Genomic DNA, 20,693 nt, shown 5'->3' on the forward strand with positions numbered 1-20,693 from the left:
AGCCCTCAAGCCAGTGTCTCCATTCTTCTAAAGCAGCCTTCATGGCGAGGAGTTCGCGGTTACCCACGTCATAATTTCTCTCAGCGGGGTTGAGTTTAAGGGAGTAGAAAGCACAGGGATGGAGTTTGTTCGTGGTTAAAGATCTTTGAGACAGAATGGCTCCGATGCCAGAATTGGAGGTGTCGATTTTCACCACAAAAGGTTGATTGGGGTCCAGATGACACAGATTGGGGGCACTTGAAAAGCGGGCTTTGAGCTGGTTGAACGCTTTAATGGCGTCTGAGTTCCACCTGAGACGAGCGTTATTAGCCTTAACCATGGCTGTAAGGGGAGCAGCTACTGCACTGAAGTTCCGGATGAACCTTCGGTAGAAGTTGGCGAATCCCAGGAAACGTTGTAACTGTCTGATGGTCTCAGGTTGGGGCCATTGTGTGACGGAGTTGACTTTCTGTTGGTCCATGGCGACTCCCTCGGAACTGATAATATAGCCCAGGGATGAGATGCAGGTCTGATGGAACTCACATTTAGAAATCTTGGCATATAACTGGTTCTGGATAAGGCGTTTTAATACCGCTCTGACGTGCTGGATATGTTCCGGTAGGGAGTTGGAGTAAATAAGGATATCATCAATGTATACGATGACCCACTGGTTGAGCATGTCTCTAAACACCTCATTGATGAAAGCCTGGAACACGGAAGGACTGTTAGCTAGGCCAAAGGGCATAACAAGGTATTCGTAGTGGCTGTTAATGGTAGAGAACCCGGTTTTCCACTCGTCTCCCTGGCGAATGCGGATGAGGTTGTAAGCACTGCGGAGATCCAACTTAGTGAAGCATTGGGCTGAGCGGAGTTGTTCAAGGGCTGCTGGAACTAGTGGTAAAGGATATCGATACTTGACAGTGATTTCGTTAAGTCCTCTGTAGTCGATGCAGGGACGTAAACTGCCGTCCTTCTTTTTGACGAAGAAAAACCCGGCTGAAGCAGGTGAGGTTGATGGTCTTATGAAGCCCTTTTCCAGCTCCTCTGAGATATACGTGTTCATGGCTTCGGTTTCTGGCTGAGAGAGAGGGAAGATTCGGCCACGAGGGGATGTGGTGCCTGGCAATAGTTCAATGGCACAATCATACTCACGATGAGGCAGAAGTTTAGTGGCTTTCTGCTTGTTAAAAGCTTCGAGTAGGTCATGATAAGCCACGGGAATTTGATCGATCTCGGAGTCCTCAATACTGGTTATAGTGTTGATCTGGACAGGGGAAACAGAATGCAGACATTGGGTAACACACTGATCGCTCCATTTGGTAATCTCACCAGTTTTCCAGGAAACTTGAGGGTCATGGAGTTGTAACCAGTGGAGTCCGCGGATAATGGTGTGTCGTGGAGAGTCAATGGCGAGGAGGGAAATTTTTTCAACATGGAGAGAACCTGTTTGAAGAGATATTGGCAGAGTTCGGAATTTTATGTGTCCTTCCCCCGGGGGGCGCCCGTCTATAGCAGTGATGGCTAGAGAGGAATTACAGGAGGTTAGAGGGATGAAGTGAGTTGAAGCAAACGTGTAGTCAATAAAGTTGCCAGCGGCTCCTGAATCGACTATGGCCACAGTTGAGATTTCAACATTCTCATGTTTTAAGCAGACAGGTACACTCATGATATCATTAGTAGTCGTGAATACGGTGGTAGCACTCACCGGAAGAGCCTTAGGTGGAGGTTTGTTGGGACGTTCACGCTCTTCAGGGGTTAGACGGGTTCTGCCCAGTTGCATAGGTTCCGTGAGAGGTTCAGGGGATACAGGACTGGAAGTGACAGAGCACAAAGGGTTACGTGTGCAAAGTAACGTGTCTAACCTGACTGAGAGTTCTATGAACTGGTCCAATGTTTTCCCCTTATCACGACATGCCATCTCCTTCTGCAGTTCAGGTCTCAGAGCTCTTCTGTAAAGTGTGGTGAGCGGATCATCAGCCCAGCCTGTTTGCGCTGCCAGTGTGCGAAAATGCAGAGCGAATTCAGCTGCGGGTCAATCTCCTTTTTGCACACACAAAAGCTCCTCACCAGCATTACGACCACCCTCAGGATGATCAAACACAGTGCAAAATCGTTTGAGAAAGTCATTGAATGAGGGGAATATCGGGGTGCTGTCTGGCCATACTGCAGTAGCCCAGTCTAAAGCTTTTCCTGTGCGCAGTGAACATACAAAGGCAATTTTCCCATTCTCATCTTTAAACAAATGAGGCTGTTGGGCGATAAACAGTTTGCACTGCAGTAAGAATCCTTTGCATTTAGCTGGGTTACCTGAAAACTTGTCGGGGAATGCCAGACGAACGCCAGAAGCAGACTGGGTCTGTGTCACAGAGGGTTGACTAGTAGAGTAGTTGGCGGTGAGTTGCGCTGTGGGAGCAGCTTGCAGGTTTTGCAGTGATTTCACCAGTTCATCTGTCAACTGAGTTAGGTGTGTTAATTGTTGTTGATGTGTGGTTAGTACCTGAGCTTGAATTGTGATCTCGTGAGACAAAACCTGTATGGCTGCGGGATCCATGTTGGGCGAAGTCTTCTGTAACGAGGAGACTGACACGGAGGGATCCATTATGCAGTATTTATTGATCACAATCTCACTCAAACACACAATATGCACCTGGGTGCACACACACATCCACAATAGTAGTAATGGTTTCAGGAATGACGATGAACAGACACAGAGTGAGTTACCAGGCATGGGTCGAAGGCAAATTTAACCTAGTTAAATTTGCATATAGAGCAGTTTACCTAGTTTTTTGCATATAGAACAGGAATTTGAAGATTGGCTTTTTACAATGGGTCACTTCATGCTTTTTTGTTCTATTGGGATAGCTATCCAATCATAAAACGGGCAGGTATAAATGCTATCCAAAATGCATTTAAGGTGGATATAAATCCAATCAATCCAAAAAAATCTAATTGTAGTTGTTGAAACTACAAATAAAAATTTGACTCCTAAAATTTTTACAAATAAACATATGAAAAAGTGTGTTATGTGTTAAATGACTATCATATAACGGAGCAAATTCAAAAAGCAACGGAAATGCCACAGATGACAGTTTGTGATGTTTAATACTTTATTTTTATTATAGTACTTGTGATGATTACTGGAACATGAATGAAGCACAAACCTCGTAAACTGCATATATATTTAAATATCAAATAAGAAATAGCTTACGTTTCTAATAAACATAGTAATAATGAAATAAAATGAAATAAAATTTGCATACAAAGCTCGAATTTGAAGAACTGTATCATATCCATTTACCAGAGAACAAATGTAAATGGAACCTTTCAAATCAGATAGCTATTCAACCAGAGACGATGCATGAAGTGACCAGGAGTAAAAGGCCACTAAATGACTAATGATTCAAGTATGATATGTTCAGGTGTCCACATACTTTAGTCCAGATTAGCATTCACATTTTGCAAATAGATTAACACATTAGGTTTAGCAAGAAGGCACAATAAACTAACCCAAACTCAAACCAGCAAAGGCTAAAATAAAACTAAAAAAAAACAGGCTTACTCACAAGCCTAAGGACATGTTGTGTTTATTTGGTTTATTCCAAGAAATGTTTTTAAAGAGAGAGCTATGTTTCCGACTATCACTGAAAACAATGACTACGGAAAAATAAAACCACAACAGTGGCTGTGAATCCACTGAAAACTGCAAATTATGGTTCTGAGAAAGAGTTTCGCTGCCAAAAACTTTCTGAAGGCTGAACAAGCTACTTTTCGGGGACATCTTGAGGTGCAAAGGTAGTTTCCATTACAAACCATGCACCTAGCATGGAATGCTTCTCATTGAGAGCAGATGCTAACTGACTTTGTCTCTGAGGCGAGGTATGCTAATTGTTTTCTTGCTGGCACAAGTCCAGGCTTTTGCATGATATCAGCTGCTTTGGCAGCCAACTCAGCACTCGTGCATCTGGCATTCCTGTGCTTAATGAAAAAACAGCAGCACAACTCCGGCCTACGTCTGCCTGGGTAATTAAGTGTCCCTTTTCAACGGGCTGATAACTTCCTGAGTGACTCCCAAGCACTTCCTCCGCTTAAGGTCTCTCTCAGACAATTTACTGCCTCTGGACAAAGACTTGCAGACATGCTAAGTATGCAAGGCCTACGACTCGAGCACATTTCCCCATCCCGGAACATTCTTGAGAGTGCTGGCTGAAGATCACAGGCATCTTTTCTTCCCGCTGGAAACTGACATGTCCGGGTCAACAGAAAAAACACCTCATTGAATATAACAAAGCACAATACGTAGAGCTAAAGGCCTCTGTATTTATGTGGCAAAAATTAGACAGCAAATCCTCAAAGTGGCATCCACGCTCTTTTCAAGTGATAGCTGATGTATGGCACCATTTAAAAGGCTAAAGATTAGCGCAACTAAATCTAGGCCATTTCTCGTTCGCTTTAATCCTGCAACGCATTAAATGCATAATTACACAGCTGCAGGAAAATGTTTCCGATTAGCATAACAAAAAACGCAAGACTGTGAGCTACCGAGACTTCAATGGCAACGAAGGAAATCTGGTAATTAACAACACTTCTCGCCGCTCTATCACGGTTGAGATAACGCACAGCCAAGTAGTTGTACTCCAAGCTGTGACAGCTAGCTAAGAGGTCGAACTGTCCACAAATATGAAACACAGAGAGCAAGGCTACAGCTTAACCTCTATTAACTCACAGGCATTTGGACAAGTTGAGCCTCCAGTGCAACAAAGACTACAAGTAATTAACTCATCCATTAAACTAGGCAAAAGTGAATAGGGAAATCATTCTGTATATGGCAGTGGTCTCCAACTGGTGGCTCAGGACCAAAAATGATGACATTTCTGTTCTGATAAGATCGCAGGGGACGTGGAAAAATAATGTTGAATTCAAATAAACACTATCATGCAAATTAGGGTTGGGCTATGTCGACAAATTTGGCATCATACGATGTCTAATATGAAACATCGCGATGGACGATGACATCGTCGTCATTTGTGGCGGTGAATTAATTATGAATAATTAATTAATTCATGACAAATTAATTATTAGTAGCCAACTGTTATAACTACTTGACCCGCATGGTCTTTGTTTTACCCATAACCAAATCATAAATGAATATATAAAAGTTAAACACATAATTACCACCTGTGAAAAAAAGTGTGTGTGTGTGTGTGTGTGTGTGTGTGTGTGTGTGTGTGTGTGTGTGTGTGTGTGTGTGTGTGTGTGTGTGTGTGTGTGTGTGTGTGTGTGTGGTCATGTGACTTGTGTTTTTAGCAGTAGTGTGAAAGGACGGCTGATCAGAAATGCTAGGTGAAACCCCAGAGTGGATATGGATATCGTTTTCGTTCTAAAATGGCATTTAAAAACTAACATCTATTAGCGTAAACAGGGCTTGATCATCGCAGTGTCTATCGGCGAAGACATCGTCTATCGGCCCAACCCTAACGCAAATGATAGTCAAATAATAGCCCAATGCTTTTAAAAGAGAGCAGAAAACAACCCTTTATGTATTATTGCTAATATCAAAGGTAATAAGATATGAATACACTGTATGAATACACTAAATATGAGTTTAGTACAGAAAACTTTGCTTAATATAAATGAATCAACATATACAATTTTAAAAACTGAAAAATCATTTTTTTTTTTTTTTTTTTACAATAAGTCAACTAGTTTTCTTATGGCGTTCAGTGTTCAATCTCCATTGAGTGGATGCATTCTAGAGTTCGTGGTGTGTAATTTAAAGACCAAATAAATCTCTTTGAAACCTATTTTTGAAGACATTATGCATTTCCAGAGGAAAAACTGAGATGCATTTTTACCAAACTGACAGTCAGTGGAAGTTCTATAGGTCAGACTAGGTCTACTTTGCACCAAGCTTTGCTTAAATATTGGATTACACAATTTACGCTGGATATTACATCTAAAAATTATCTATTTATTGAAATAAACATTTTTACAACTAAAGATGAAACATACCAACAAACCAAAGATGGAGAAAAGTCCTTCTAACAGTCCCAATCTCAGACATTTTATTCAAAATATGATAAAAACACATAAAATAGTTCTAATAAAACACACTTGTTTCTGGATTTATTCAAGCATGCAAAAATTATGTTTTGAAGTTTTGCAAGAATGTTAAGTATGCAATTTTTTTGTGAGCTTTTTCAAAATTTTGTTCTTAGTTAGCTTAATAGAGCACAACTTAATATAGCACACTTAGCACAACTTAAGTGGCTCCACAAAAAATTAAGAGATCATTCTTTTTTCAAGGCTAAGATAATTTTAACATTTTTTGCACATAAAAACAAAATGTTGTTTCTTAATGCTAACCGGTTAGAGTATGTCTGAAACACAATCTCTCCCCTGCCATCCATAGCCACCCCTCCTTATATCATAAATACACAATTTAAAGAGACCCACTAGATTGTCACTCTCCAGTTAGAAAACTTTATAGTACTTTAAAATATTACAATTCTGAATGAAAAACTGTATTATATCAAGCATATTTTCAGTTGTGTAGCAAACAAAACTTGTCATAATGTGCAATATTTCATGCATGCAAGGATCGTTGGTCTTACTCTCTCATGCACTTTGTCCTAAAGCGACAACTGTATGTTTAGTGCATGGCCGGCGCTATATATATAAAAACTCTAAAGATTAAATTCTATTGTAGTAAATTGTTTGTTCTGACAAAGTAAATAACGGTCAAGAGAAGTATGCTGCATACCAAGCTGGTGGCATCTCCTCACGGTTGAAACATTGGTCATTACGTGATATATGCATATCAGTAACATGAATGTCTTATTCATGTTCAGTTAAAACATACATAAGACAGGGAGATGCTGATGATTTACTGGTGCTTGTTGCTGATGTGCTGAGTCAGCAGGTGCGGTCTATATCTACGCGCCCAATAAAAAGAGCAAACAGCATTTAACATTTCAACTTCAGAATTAAAATATAATTTGCAAGCCAATATCTATCTTTAAAGGTTCACGAAACGTTTAAGTACTTTTTTGGGGGGTCTTTAACAGATTTGTGTGTGTTGAGCATCAGTTAGGACAATGTTAGCTCCTGTTAGCTCTAATTGTGGGGAAAACTGGGTAATTTTGAGTTTTTGTCAGCTAATTTTAGCTTCTGGGATTAAAATGATTTTTGGGGCTGGATCGAAATCGGCGACGTAGCGCAGAACTGCAAGTGCAAAGATAATGTGTCGGTTTTTCATTATTATTCATAGCGGAGTTTTCTTATCCTATGAGAAGAGCCGGCTTCTTAAACATTCATGACAGCACATGCTTTCCAAAGACAAAGCAGACCTGGCTGCCAGTGCCAAGCTCAGCTGTAAAATTCTACATTAATGACTGGGTGAGACACGTCCGCGGACCCACGGCACGCAGTATTTAGCCATCCATGAAGGGTCGTATGTGTTTGTTTCCATGATCCACAGGGTTTGTTGCATGTTTTCCCCGTGATTCTGTCAGGGCCGATACAGCAAAAATGTGTGTGTGCTACAAGCATTTTTGTCGGGAGAGCAGTACGAGAGTTGGAGAATGGCGGACGTTGTCTTTTTTCAGGAGTTCGATCACATTTAGACATCACCCTGCTGCTGTGTTTGCCTAAATCCTCCAGATTACCAGCAGGGCTAATGGTTAAAATAGACAGGGCAGAGACCTGCTGAGTCTCCATTCAGACCCGAGGATTGAGGGAAAAGTCCTCATTTAGTGTTTATATGAACACGATTATCTTTAAAATGATATAAATTGTGGTTATCTGTATATGAAATTACAAATGTAGCAGGGCATTAAATTACTGTTTATTTCTTTGCATTTTAACTTTGTAAACTATAAATTGTTGGTTTGGGTCTCATTTTGTGAACCGACTGACAACAGTTGCTCGCTCCCCTCCTTCTCCCCTGCTCTGCTGGCCACGCCCACTCCTGCCCTTTGCTGACCGAGCTCCACACCCACTATGATGCATCTTTACAAAAAATACCTGAATAAATTTGATTAAATTTAGGATGGAAACCCAGGTATTGCTCAATCATATTAAAACACTCTTTAGGGCTTTGAATTAATGAAACTCTAAACCAGGGGTGTCAAACTCAGTTCTGCTATACTGTGTTTAATATATTGAGAACATGTTTTGAATTCATTACCCATTTTGCACTACAATGCTGGGCTAACAGTGCAGTATTGACCCTGCTCTGAGCATAGTTTATGACCATTAAAAGCAATACTAATACTTTCCAACCACAGTAAAAGCATATTAGTTGCCCATACTGCTTATTCGATGAGCATAACCCAGCAGAATCTACAAGACCACCACCAACACGCTGAAATCTTGCTAATGTCCAAGCATTTAAAACAGATAATCACAGGCAGTTAACTCACAATCACCAAGCTTTCTGGTTTGATTAGATGAAGCCTTTGCTAAACACCAGTAATTGAATAATTACAGATCTCAACGACCAAATTATCATTTACAGTAGAGACGGCACGAAGCGGAAAAAAGCAAGGGCTTGCAAAAGTGATGTTTATTCACAGGATCCAGAAGTTAGCAGCATTCCAATTGAGGAATTCACAGTATTCCTGGTTGATTTCAAACACACCCAGCTCTTTCCACAAATTCAAAACACATTTCTATGAATTTCAATCTATCGAACTCTTTGTCAGAGCCTTCTCTAGCATGTGGGTGTCCTTACAAAACACGCAAAGACAACTCAGCATGTCTGTTGTATGTATACAGTAATCAATGAATGGGCAACTTGGAATCATCCATGCATGTTCAGCAAATATGAAACATACTGGTCCTGAATTTCAAGCTGAATGGCAAAGGCAGAGTGGTGAAGTTCACAAAAGGTTCAAAAAAGCTCACTGATTGATGAGGGGTGTTAGTATTCCTGCAAACATAATGCTCGGCTTGTTCTGCATTTTGTGCTGAGAGCACCGAGATGTGATTTGTGAAGCCTCCTTGCGTTCATGAATAAATGCAACATTATGATTATTAAACTCTATTAATGAAACTTCAGGGAAAACCTGAAGGACATTAGTTACCAACAGCTCTGAATCATACAGTCTCACAGGAAAAAGAACTGGGTAATGAAAACAATCTATCACAAAGATCGATTGTACCGCTTTCTCGGTACTGACAAAACCATACTGCGGTACAATGCTTCCAATCATAAACAGAACACAAGTAAACCTAATGTTACTGCACTGCATAGTACTATTCATGAAGGTAATACCATTATCCGTCATTTTTCAGAGTTTGCCTGCTTGCATACCTGTAACTAGTTTCATGAAATCTCTTCTTCGGATTCAGAGTATGTTTAGATCTATACCAGAAGTTTAGCCCTTTGCCATACTAGCTATTTAGACATTTTGTTTTAAATAATAAATTTCAAATACAGATAAGATTTCTTGTGCCAAATTAGGCATATAAACAGACAGATTGATGCTGTTAAGGAGTGGCTTAAATGTATTTATGCTATTACAGTTATATACTTTGATTCTTGTGATTGAGGTGACACATAGCAGCCTAAACTCTGTGTAAATTATCAAGTGTAATTCAATTTAACAAAAGCTAAATAAACTAAAATAAACCCATTTTGTAATTACAAAATTATTTTATACATAAAAATTCTAATGAAATTGTCAGTTTGTTAAAGCAAAATTATTAATTTATAAGTACTATTACGTTTTTTAGTCCACATGACAAAATTTGAAGAGAACAAATGACCTGACTTTCTGGTTTGAATGCACCACATGACATGAGTGTAAATATTAATGAGTTTTTTCGCTTTTGAACACTTCCAGATTTAATTAAAAACACTTTATTAAATTTGGTTTATCATCCTATTATATCATGTGGTCGAATGTATTCAGACAGTCACAAGAGACCACTTAACTCACAATCTACTGACTAAATACAGGGTTTTACAGAGTGTGTTGTTAAAAAGCCCACCAAAATTATTTATTCTCTAGAAATGCACAACAATAAAAATTCTTGGCTAAAGCAGAACATTAATAAAGCATGAAAATCAAATGTTTTTGTGCATTTTCCTCATTTCTTTGCCACAGCATAAATTTATCAACGTTTTTTACCTATTTTGTATTGCTTTTAAAAGAAAAAGATTTAATTACAAATTTACAACTTCAAAATAATTAACATAACTTTTTTTAACATTTCTGCTGATAGTATATCAACAAAACAAAGATTCTAACTTAAAATAAATAATGCTGTCACATTAGGCGATTTGGCATAAAATAAATCTTGATTAATTGAAAATTTAACTCAATTATGATTAATGAACAATTTTTTTTATTTTTTTATTTAAATAAATAAATGTATTTTATTTTGCCCTTGTTGCACAAACAGGTATTATACAGTAAAAATGTGCACATATTACAAGTGAGAGATTTTTGAATGAAGGGTGCATTGTTCAATTTAAAAATAATTTAAACAAACACACACTATCTACTATCTATAGTTATTTATTGAACATCAATATTGAACAACTGAAATTAAAACACACATTGCCTAAAACAAACTTTTCATATAAAGAAGTCAAAATAAAAAACTTAAATACTATTTTTCATATTAAAAGTAGAAAATAAGCAGCATTTCTTCTAAATAAAATAGCTCTTGTATATCCTTTAAATAATAGTTTAAACAGTGCATTTCTTGCATTATCTTTAAACAAATATTTGAATGTAAATAGTAATTTTAATGTAATGGAAAAATAAAGTAATAACAAAAAGCGCAAGTAATAAAAAATATATATATAAAAAATAAAAAAAAGAAATCGACCTGGAAAAATTTGATAGATTATAGGTTCTGAATGTCTTAATAATTTATGGCTTAATGTTTAGCAAAATGCTCTTCTCTATGGCCGACTAAACAGTTTATTGACTTTTAATTTTATCATTTTTTTTATATATATAATATTTTGGGGTGTTTATTGTTTGTTCCAGTCATTTTTGATACATTAATCTACCCTACAATGCAGGATTCACTGGCTGTTTGCTATTAGAGGAAGCAGCAGCAGAGACTATCATGTATGGGACTTTGTTAGACTTTGACAGGGACTTTGTCAGAAACTATTGCAGTTCATTACTTGGGGTTAGGTTTAAAAGTAGAGTAGTATGTTGGTGTTTAACAGCATTCCTGCATTGGGCATTTCTCTTAATCTTACGCTGAACGCAGTCAACCAATCACAAAAGACTGTGTCATCGGTCCAATCAGCGCAGATTAGCTTTGCGCTAAGGAGGGGTTTAGGAACAAATAAATCACTCAAGAAATCATATGGGAGACGTTGGGATAATTAGGTAAAAATAAATGCATATTATAAGACAATGAAAGAGTTTTTGACCTTGCATGCATTGTAGAGACCCCTAAAACCAAAATATGACCCTTTCTAATGCAAAATAGGGTCTCTTTAACTTACACAGAAACACCCTTAAAACCAAATGGCACTGACGTAAGCTACATTTTCACAGCTAATTTGCAAGGTATAAAGTGGAATAATTTTAACAGCATAATAGTAGATATTAGAGTCCTTTTAAAGAGATACTTTTTATTCATACTCTGAAAATTATTAGACCAAATAGTTTTACTCTACTTGCACTACATTTTTGCTACAAGTAACAGGTTACGTTTCAGTAACCTCCTCACCACTCACCAAAATACAAAGATTACCATCAATATTATATTACCACTCACATCTTCTCACTCATAAGAGATGTAACATGAGTTCATTCCTTCAATAGAACTCATGCGTCACACTGAAAAAGACAAAATAAAAGGGAACTAAGGGAAGGATTTTGACCAAATCTGAAACGCATATGAACACATTAATACCAAGAGGAAACATTAATGTGTATTGGCTAACACCTTGTGATCAGATAGCTAAAAATGAATCCAAGAAATTAAAGTTTACTCACTGTTTACTCTCAAATGGTTACAAACCTTTATGAGTTTCTTTGCTCTGTTGAACACAAAGAAAATATTTTGAAGAAAGCTGAAACCTTATAACTATAGACATTCATAGTGGGGAAAACAAATACTATGGAAGCCAATGGTTACCGGTTTTCAACATTGTTCAAAATATCTTCTTTTTTATTCAACAGAAGAAAGTTAAATGGGTTTAGAACAAATGAAAGGAAAATGAATGACAGAATATTCACTGTCCCTTTAAAGCATAGTCTTGTTGGATATCCACTTTTCCAGTACTGCACAATACTAGTGACCCAAACCGACACTAGTAAGATCATAGTATCTCTGAAAGAGTCAAACAACAACATTCACCCTGGCCTTAAAATGAGGCCCTGGAGACAGCAGCCAATCAGGATCCCTCTGGCAGCTCCATCCATCCTCACCGATTCCTCATGTGCGTCACCGACCCACGCGTCTATTCCCCTGAGGCTAACAGCCAATAACACTGAGCTGATGGGAATAACAAACACACAAATAAAGGCTAGGCACGCACAAAAACGTGTCTGAGTGAAAGGACGTGTCCACCCAAAATAAAAAAAATAAATAAAATTGTCTGAGCTTACCTCAACACGCAGTGGCCCCTAAGAGTAAATGCCCGATTAACTCTCACACACCGATAGCATACTAAAAACCAAGCAATACACAGGTCTGACTCGCAATCTCTTGTCAGAGCCTTGACCTGCCAAATTCATCGTGTGATATTACTATCTGATACGCGACAGGGTGCAATATGAGGCCACCGCCACCCAGGTCGGATCACTCCTCCTGTTTCAACACTAAACAAGAAGACAGTCTACCATCAGTCAAATTGACCACTCTAAAGACAAAGCAATAACATGGTAAATTGTAAGGCGAGGAAGTCTTGCAGCAATCTTACGGGCTCATTTGGACACAGCGGCTCCTGCAGCGATGCAAGATGAAAAGTCTGGTGTTTATTAGGAGCTCGTCTAAACCCTAATGCGCCAATAGAGTGTCAAATCCACGTCCCCATCGGTCCATGGGGGGGATCTGAGAGAAAATGCAGGAGAAAATGGGTGGCACTCGAAGCGCTGTAGTATTTAAATAATGAAGCTCAAGCAGCAATGAGGGAAATATCTGATGAGGGGGCAGAGGGTCACAGCTCAGGGGAACCAACGGCTGCCACGTTTTAACTCTGATTTGCATTTATCACACAGAAAAAAATTGGACAAGACACATCTGCCCCTGACTCACTTCATAAAGTCAGCTTCGCTGATTTCCGTCATCCGAGAAAGGCCGCTTTTTAAATTTGACAATTATAAGAGTAAAGGTCGACATTTCAGCTCCCATCAGACTCTTGTCACGTGATTTTGACTAAAAGGTTTGAAATTATTGAATGAGGTCTTTATAGTTCAACTCAATCCCGTAAGGTAAAGCATACATTTTTGATCATCCTTTAATTAAATGTAAAATCCAAATATTCTAAATTACATAACGTGTGGTAATCCCGCTGTGATTTTAGCCATTCTGTGCTACTGTGAGACTTAATTAACTAACACCACGCTGAATGCGGTTAGTGAAATATTAAATCCCTGAATTATTAGTAACCTTTATAAAGGTGTACAAGATGTGAGACAAAACACATCAGGCTTTGAAGTAATAGATCAGCTGAACATTTAACTTCTGTCATAACTTGCTAGTTTGTCAGTTTTTTATATATACTATTTTTCTTTAAGATATGTTAATACTACACTATAGTTTCCAATAAAATGCATGACAGTTGCTGTGTCGCAATTGGCTTACTTATAGTAGTACATACATCCGAGAGTGTAACAGAAGTATGCAAGCTTTGGAGCATACTACTTCCTACTTACCGGACCATTATGTTGCTTCGTTACACCCCCTGCCAATCATCTCGACACATCATCCACATATCTTTCATATTTAATTACCCACTTTTATTGGAGATGCAGCAGCAGGTTAATCAGCCATTCGCAGATCTTTCATGTAGATAAATCTTCTTAGGTCTTTGGATAATTATGCATTCAGAAAGTTATATTCAAACAGATCTTTAAATAAGTTCAGTTGTTGTTGCAGAATAATTATAACATGGAAAATGTGATTTAAAGATTTTCCAGTTAGCTAGATAATAAGAGTCATTCAAATAACTTTTTTTTGGTTTCGTGGGTCTGCCATATTTGTAGTTTGTTTACACATTTTACCCGAGTTTGTAGTTCTAATCGAACTCATGTCCAACAAGCAATATTAGCAGTTAGAGTACAGACGGTTCTACACTAATTCATACTTATTCTATTTTTGAATACGATTTAGAATGGATAGCAAGCAATTTGGGACACAGAAAATGTTTTTCGGGGCTAAAGAAAATATAAATTACAGAACAACTTTGCAGGTTTTTAAAAAAAACAACAAAAGCTGTGAAGCCATGAGTGCATTTTGTGAGTTTTTGATAAACAAAAACAACATTAAAAACAACATTAAAAACAACATGTTTGTACTTTTTTGAGGGATCAGTGTGAACAGTAACTGCTCTTCTGACCACAGTTATGTTTTAGGGCCACACAATATAGAAAAAATCTGATATTGCAATATTTTATCTTTCTGCTACACATATTGCGAAATAAAACAGTTTCACTTAATAGTTTGAATTTCTCTACTTGACTGTTTTCTGTGGAGTCCAACAATGTTCAGGTGCAGAAATTGAATAATCACAATTGCGAAAAAAAAATGCTTTTCTTATCTTGCTTTGTCTCGTTTCTAGTTCAAATATTTAAAAATTCTTAGATCAAGTAAAAATATTGTTTTGTTTTCAACTTCAGAAGAATTAGGTCCAACTTAAGATTTTTTTTCCTTAAAACAAGCTAAATTATCTGCCGATGGGGTAAGTAAAATAATCTTGTTTTGGCTTTAAAAATGTAGAAAAATTCTAAGTAAGAATTACCTAATTACAAAAAGTACTTTTACATAAATCTTGTATATTCCGTATAAATGAAGTAAGTAATTGCAATTCTGTGGCTCCTGGTCAACTATTGCATATCTTGCGATGCGACATCAAGGCTGAAACCGTCATGATAACCAGCGATCTAACCCATAAAAATTGCTGGAGAACATTCACTATCACCCGGAAGACAACCGGGTCTTTATAAGAACTACAAATCCTGTCATGCACCACACACACACACCTGTTCCAGTTCTTTTTCAGACTGTTTCAGACTTTGCTGAGTTTTTTTGGTACATACCCTGTAACATTACGAAGCGTTTTCCGTGTTTAGTCTCTCTGTGTTTTGACCATCGCCTTGTTTTATTGTTTATCCTGCCTGCCACCTTTATCGACCATTTGCTTGTTATCTGACTACGCATCTGGATCTCCCTGTATGTTATCATTTGCTTGTTATTGTGACCATTACCTGCCTGACCATTCTTCACGTTCTATAATCAAAGAAGAACTGGAACAGGTGTGTATGGTGCATGATAGTGAATTACTGGTGATCATGACAGAAACAATATAATGTACAGTACTATTATGTTTCCAATTAAAACTGCAAATATGCAAAAAATATAAATATTGCATAAAATATTTGCAAAACTCCAAATATTCCATCCCTGATAAAATAATAAAATTGTCCCTTCCTAGGAGAAAAGTAACATATATCAATACATTAATGTGTCTGTATGCTGAAAAACTACTTTATTTTATTTTATGAGAGCAGACAACATGCAGTTAACTCCTTGAGAATTACCTAGAGTTGAGATGTGGGTACCTGATGTTTGGAAATGCAATCATGCAAGTCAGTTTTGTGAGGTAATTATACTAAATAATTTTAATAATGAACTTTTGCTAGAAAAATTAACATGGGAAGAATGTCAAATTATATTTCTTTGTTTAAAAAAAATGCTGTTTGAGCTTGCTGTTAAAAAACTCAATCAAACATCAAAATGTTTGAACCCTTATATAAAAAAGGTTTTTTGAACTTCAGCATATCAGAATGATTTCTAAAATATTGTGTGACATGGTGGAGTGATGATACTGACAATTTAGCTTTTGCCTTGCATAAATAAATTAGATCCTAAAATCTATTCAAATAAATTATTTTGAAATAACAATCATTTTAAATGATAACAATATTTTACAATAATTCAGCCATTTTACAGAAAAAAAGTAAATAAGCAAACAATGCTATATTTTGATAAATATATTTTAGGCTTGAGGCGACATAGTGGCTCAATGGTTAGAACTGTCGCCTCACAGCAAGAAGGTCACTGGTTTCGAGTCCCGGCTGGGTCAGTTGGTATTTCTGTGTGGAGATTGCATGTTCTCCCCGTGTTTATGTGAGTTTCCTCCAGGTGCTCAAGTTTCCCCAACCATCCAAAGACATGCGCTATAGGTGAATTGAATAAACTAAATTGTCCGTAGTGTATGTGTGTGCATGTGAGAGTGTACGGATGTTTCCCAGTACTAGGTGGCAGTTGGAAGGGCATCCTCTGTTTAAAACATATGGTGGATAAGTTTGCAGTTCATTCTGCTGTGGCAACCCCTGATGAATAAAGGGACTAAGCCGAAGGAAAATTAATGCATGAATTTTAGGCTTAAAATGTGCTTTTAGCCTGCAAAAAGTCAATATAATATCTCTGCAAAAAAACCTGGAAGGACTAATAAATTAGAGTTTTTACTTTAGGATAAGAAACTAAATGTTTCAAAAACGTAAAAAATCTGAACACTACTGTAGATTTATTAGTTATCCTAACATTGTTGACCAAAATAAGTTTGCTAAAAATCTACTTTGTCATGATGCATGTAATAAAGCAAATTATGTTGATTTAAAACAACATAAGTAAAAAAAAAAATTTTAAAGAAAGAAAGAAAGAAAGAAAGAAAGAAAGAAAGAAAGAAAGAAAAGAACTATACAACCAGTGTGCCTGCCTTTAAATCTGATAAGATCACTAAACTCACCTGCTCCAGTAGTTTTCTATATCTCTGTGTGGCTTGCAGGATGAGATCACGCACTGTCCATCCTTCCTTACAAGGTACAACAACACCAGTCCTTCCAAAAGTCACTGTCACTTTCATATTTAATCCAGAGAGCGAAGATTAATACAGATGTGTCCCTACAGAAACTCCAGCAGCAGGTGTTTGTGGTATTTGCTTTTTTGCAGCAAACTTCACAGCATCAGAGATGACATAATTCTATACAAAGAAAAACAAATACTGCATGTAAAACAAATAAACGAGAAACATGTTTCAGATAACGTTATATGATTTATAACTATACGGCAGTGTTTATTAAAATGTTTAATAAACAGCTTGTTGATGGTTGGATAGACATTTGGGTGCTCAATATCAACAGCTGGTGAGAAAGTAAAAAAAAACTGTCTATGGATAGATAATAACGATCCAAATACATTTTCAGCCTGGATTTGTTATTACAGTTAGAGATGAAGGCGGTAAGTGTACCGTTTGTTGCGGCTAACTAGTTAGCTCTGATGACAAACCTTTCACTTTTTAAACTCGCCACAAACTTTTAACACACGAAAAATCACTCAAATTAAACGTTAAATGCGTTTAAACTGCGTTTACGTGCCTTTCGATGTCAAACCAAACCTGTTTCGCACTTACTTGGCAAATAAAACCTGGAGAAGCGAGCAGGTTAGCGGCAAAAAACTTTGGCGACGAGTTGTTGAATTCCCTCACAAATCACGGAGTCATGCTGTCGTTATACAATTACCCACTTTACCGATGATTCACAGGGCAGACGAGCATTTACTCAAAACCCTAAGCAATGTGGATGGCGTTTGCATCAGTATTTAGCCTGGATGGGGTTGCAAGTCTTGCGCCATTCCTGAAGTTCCCGATCAGCCTCCAGCAGTGTTATCCCAACATACAGAGCAGGGCCACACAACTTTATTAAAGGGCCAGCTCACATCTGCACATGGACCACTGCATGACCCCGATACTGTAACACTGCTTTTTCAAATGTAAAATCTTAAAAAGTAAACGTTGTTGCACCTTGCTCCGTTTATAACCTTTAACCTCCATGAAACATTTTAATCGCGAAAAAGTTTAAAGTGGAAGTTATCTTAGGACACTGAAATAATGGTTGGTTATTTTAAGAATTATAATAAGTGGTTCTTTGGGGAACCAAAAAAAAGGTTCTTCCATCAGATGTGAAAATCTCTGGTTTTTCTGTACACCTTTATTTTGTAAAATGTGTGTTTTCAAGATCCAAGGTTTAATATACATTAGTTTAAAACATAAATAAAACAGAGATTCGAGAAATTAAATAAACAAAAGATTGTTTTCTACCTAAACTGTCTTAAGTCAGCAAACGGTTCATTAAAATGGGTCATATATAATATCAGCAAAGATATACTCCCCTAATGTAAAAAATCAAGTCAGATAAACAAATTACTAACATAGTTACTAATGATAAAAAAATAAAAAATTATATATATATTTACATTTTTTTTGCTTTTGTCACTTGCTTTTGCTGTTTGAGGTTCAAAGCAAACCATCACTTAAACTTAAATATATTCAAATAAAAGTTTTTGAAAAAATTCAAAAACAAAATGTGTAAACAAAAATGAATAAATAGAAACGTGATTTTGTCAAAAAGATAATGTTACTGTACATGCACATGTATATAGAGTCAAGGTCCGAATTATAGCTCCCCTGAATTATTAGCCACCCTGATTATTAGTTTCCCTAACTTCTGTTTGACGGAAAGATTTTTTTTTTTTTGCAACTCATTTCTAAACATAAAAGTTTTAATAACTTGATAATACTTGATATTTTTCAAGATACTAATATACAACTTAAACACACTTAAAGGCTTAGATTAATTAGGTTAACTAGGCAGGTTAGGGTAATTAGGCAAGTTTTAGAATAACAATGGTTTGTTTTGTAAAAAAAAAAAAATTGCTTAAAGGGGCTAATAATTTTGTCCTTAATATGGTTCATAAAAATTAAAAACTGCTTTTATTCTGGCCGAAATAAAACAAAAAAGACTATTGAATGTTTAAAAACAAAAAATTCAAAGGGGGGCTAATAATTCTGACTTCAACTGTATATAGATCAGAAATGTAAAAACTAGGGCCATGGTTAACTTTGGTTTGGCCCACCATCTCATCTGAAAAGAAAATGATGGAGAGCATTAGGGAGAATCTCTTTAACAGAGCTCGCCATTTTGAATTTAGCATAACCTTTTTGTTTGTTTAATTACTGCATTTGTTCATATAAAGCAATGTTTATAAATAAATAAATAAATTTTATATATATATATATATATATATATATATATATATATATATATATATATATATATATATATATATATACATATATATATATATATATATATATATATATATATATATATATATATATATATATATATATATATATATATATACATATATGCTATATTTACCTTCGGCCCACAGCCCTCAATCAAGTTTGGTTTTTGGCCCTCCATAACAAAAAGTTTGGACACCACAGATTTTATTTTATTCTTATTTTATTTATGCAAGAAAGAACATTACAAAAACACAGTGTGAACAAGGAGACAAAAAGGGTTGCATAAATAACATTCCAGCAAATTAAACAAGTTTAAATGATTTACACCAAGAAAAAGTTTTAAAAGCAATATATTTGTTAGAGTCTTTTAAGAAGTTCACATATAAATCAAAGAAAGTTTTTTTTTCAGAAAATAAAAAAGTAAGGGGGTTTCTTTGAAAATTTACATTTATGGATTTAAAATTTATAAAAAATAAATAAATAAATAAAAATTAATAATAAATTTACAATAAGAAGGATCTACATTCAGAAAGTAACCTAAGAATAATTTTTTTGGAGAAGTTTGGAAAAAAATAACTTTAAAATAAAATTTGAAAAGTCTCACCAAAACACTTACGTAAGTACACTCATGTGGAAATATAAATTTCTATGGCATAGAACTGAGAAGACAATGGTCAACAAAAAGGTTTGTGTTGTCAAAAATAAAAAAAATTAAAAGAACCTTTAGGGCCAGATTTGACTAAAGGTATAACACAATCAGGGATTGCACCAAAAGCAATGGCAACCCCTGCTATAAATTAGTCATGTAATACATGTGCATGTGTTTTCATATATTTATTTTTTACACATTTTTGTTTATGACATTTTCAAAAACTTTTATTTTATTTTATTCTATTCTATTTTATTTTAAGTTTTATTTTTATTGTTTTAATGTTGATGTGAAAAAACTTGTATTAATCCTTTACTAGAAGTAAGAGGGGGGGGGGGGGGGTTATATGAAGAACATTACCTAAACTAAAATGTTACAAACAACAAAAGTCAGTACATTAAGAAAAACATCAGATATGAACTGTTGTTTTCAGGACACCAGTGAGCTATAAATAAATGCTTAAATGTAAAAGCATAAATGTCAGATCTGACTTTTTTTTATTAACCTCATACAATTTTTATTAATTGTAATATTCAGCAAAAAAAGGGGAATCTATCCCCATGCATCTTTCTGTCTATCCATTCATCCATGGTTTTATCCATCCTTCTGTCCATCCATCTGTCCGTGTGTGTTGATCACTGCTGGAGAGGAATAATAAGGAAAAGGAACAAACTCACTCACTCATAAGCGATAAACACTGAGCGCTGACAGACCAGTGGAACGCACAATATCTGTTTTCTGGGTCATGAAAAAAAACTTTCCCTTGAAAAACTT

At 36.1% G+C, this 20,693-nt stretch overlaps 1 protein-coding gene and 1 long non-coding RNA gene across 5 annotated transcripts in view; both read right to left on the bottom strand.

The window, feature by feature from the left end:
* Positions 1–17,852, bottom strand: part of pard3bb (par-3 family cell polarity regulator beta b) — a 702,275-nt gene extending 684,423 nt beyond the window's left edge. For all 4 annotated transcript variants that reach the window (XR_015499247.1, XR_015499248.1, XM_087267580.1 and 1 more), the window contains exons 1-2: positions 17,594–17,852; positions 16,931–17,164 (exon numbers count right to left, since the gene is read on the bottom strand). Coding sequence is in view for 2 of the 4 variants with exons in the window: in XM_087267580.1 (XP_087123706.1) it covers positions 16,931–17,047 (117 nt within the window). In the remaining 2 variants the exon portion in view is untranslated. The remainder of the gene's footprint in view (positions 1–16,930; positions 17,165–17,593) is intronic.
* Positions 11,339–13,011, bottom strand: LOC141376088 (uncharacterized). The gene is made up of 3 exons (XR_015499277.1): positions 12,881–13,011; positions 12,567–12,779; positions 11,339–12,453 (listed from the first exon to the last, which is right to left on the bottom strand). It is a non-coding gene; the product is annotated as an uncharacterized LOC141376088 (long non-coding RNA).
* Positions 17,853–20,693: the final 2,841 nt, after the last annotated feature.

This window comes from Danio rerio, chromosome 9 (assembly GCF_052040795.2).
Source record: "Danio rerio strain M-AB ecotype USA chromosome 9, GRCz13ab, whole genome shotgun sequence".
NCBI lineage: Eukaryota > Metazoa > Chordata > Actinopteri > Cypriniformes > Danionidae > Danio > Danio rerio.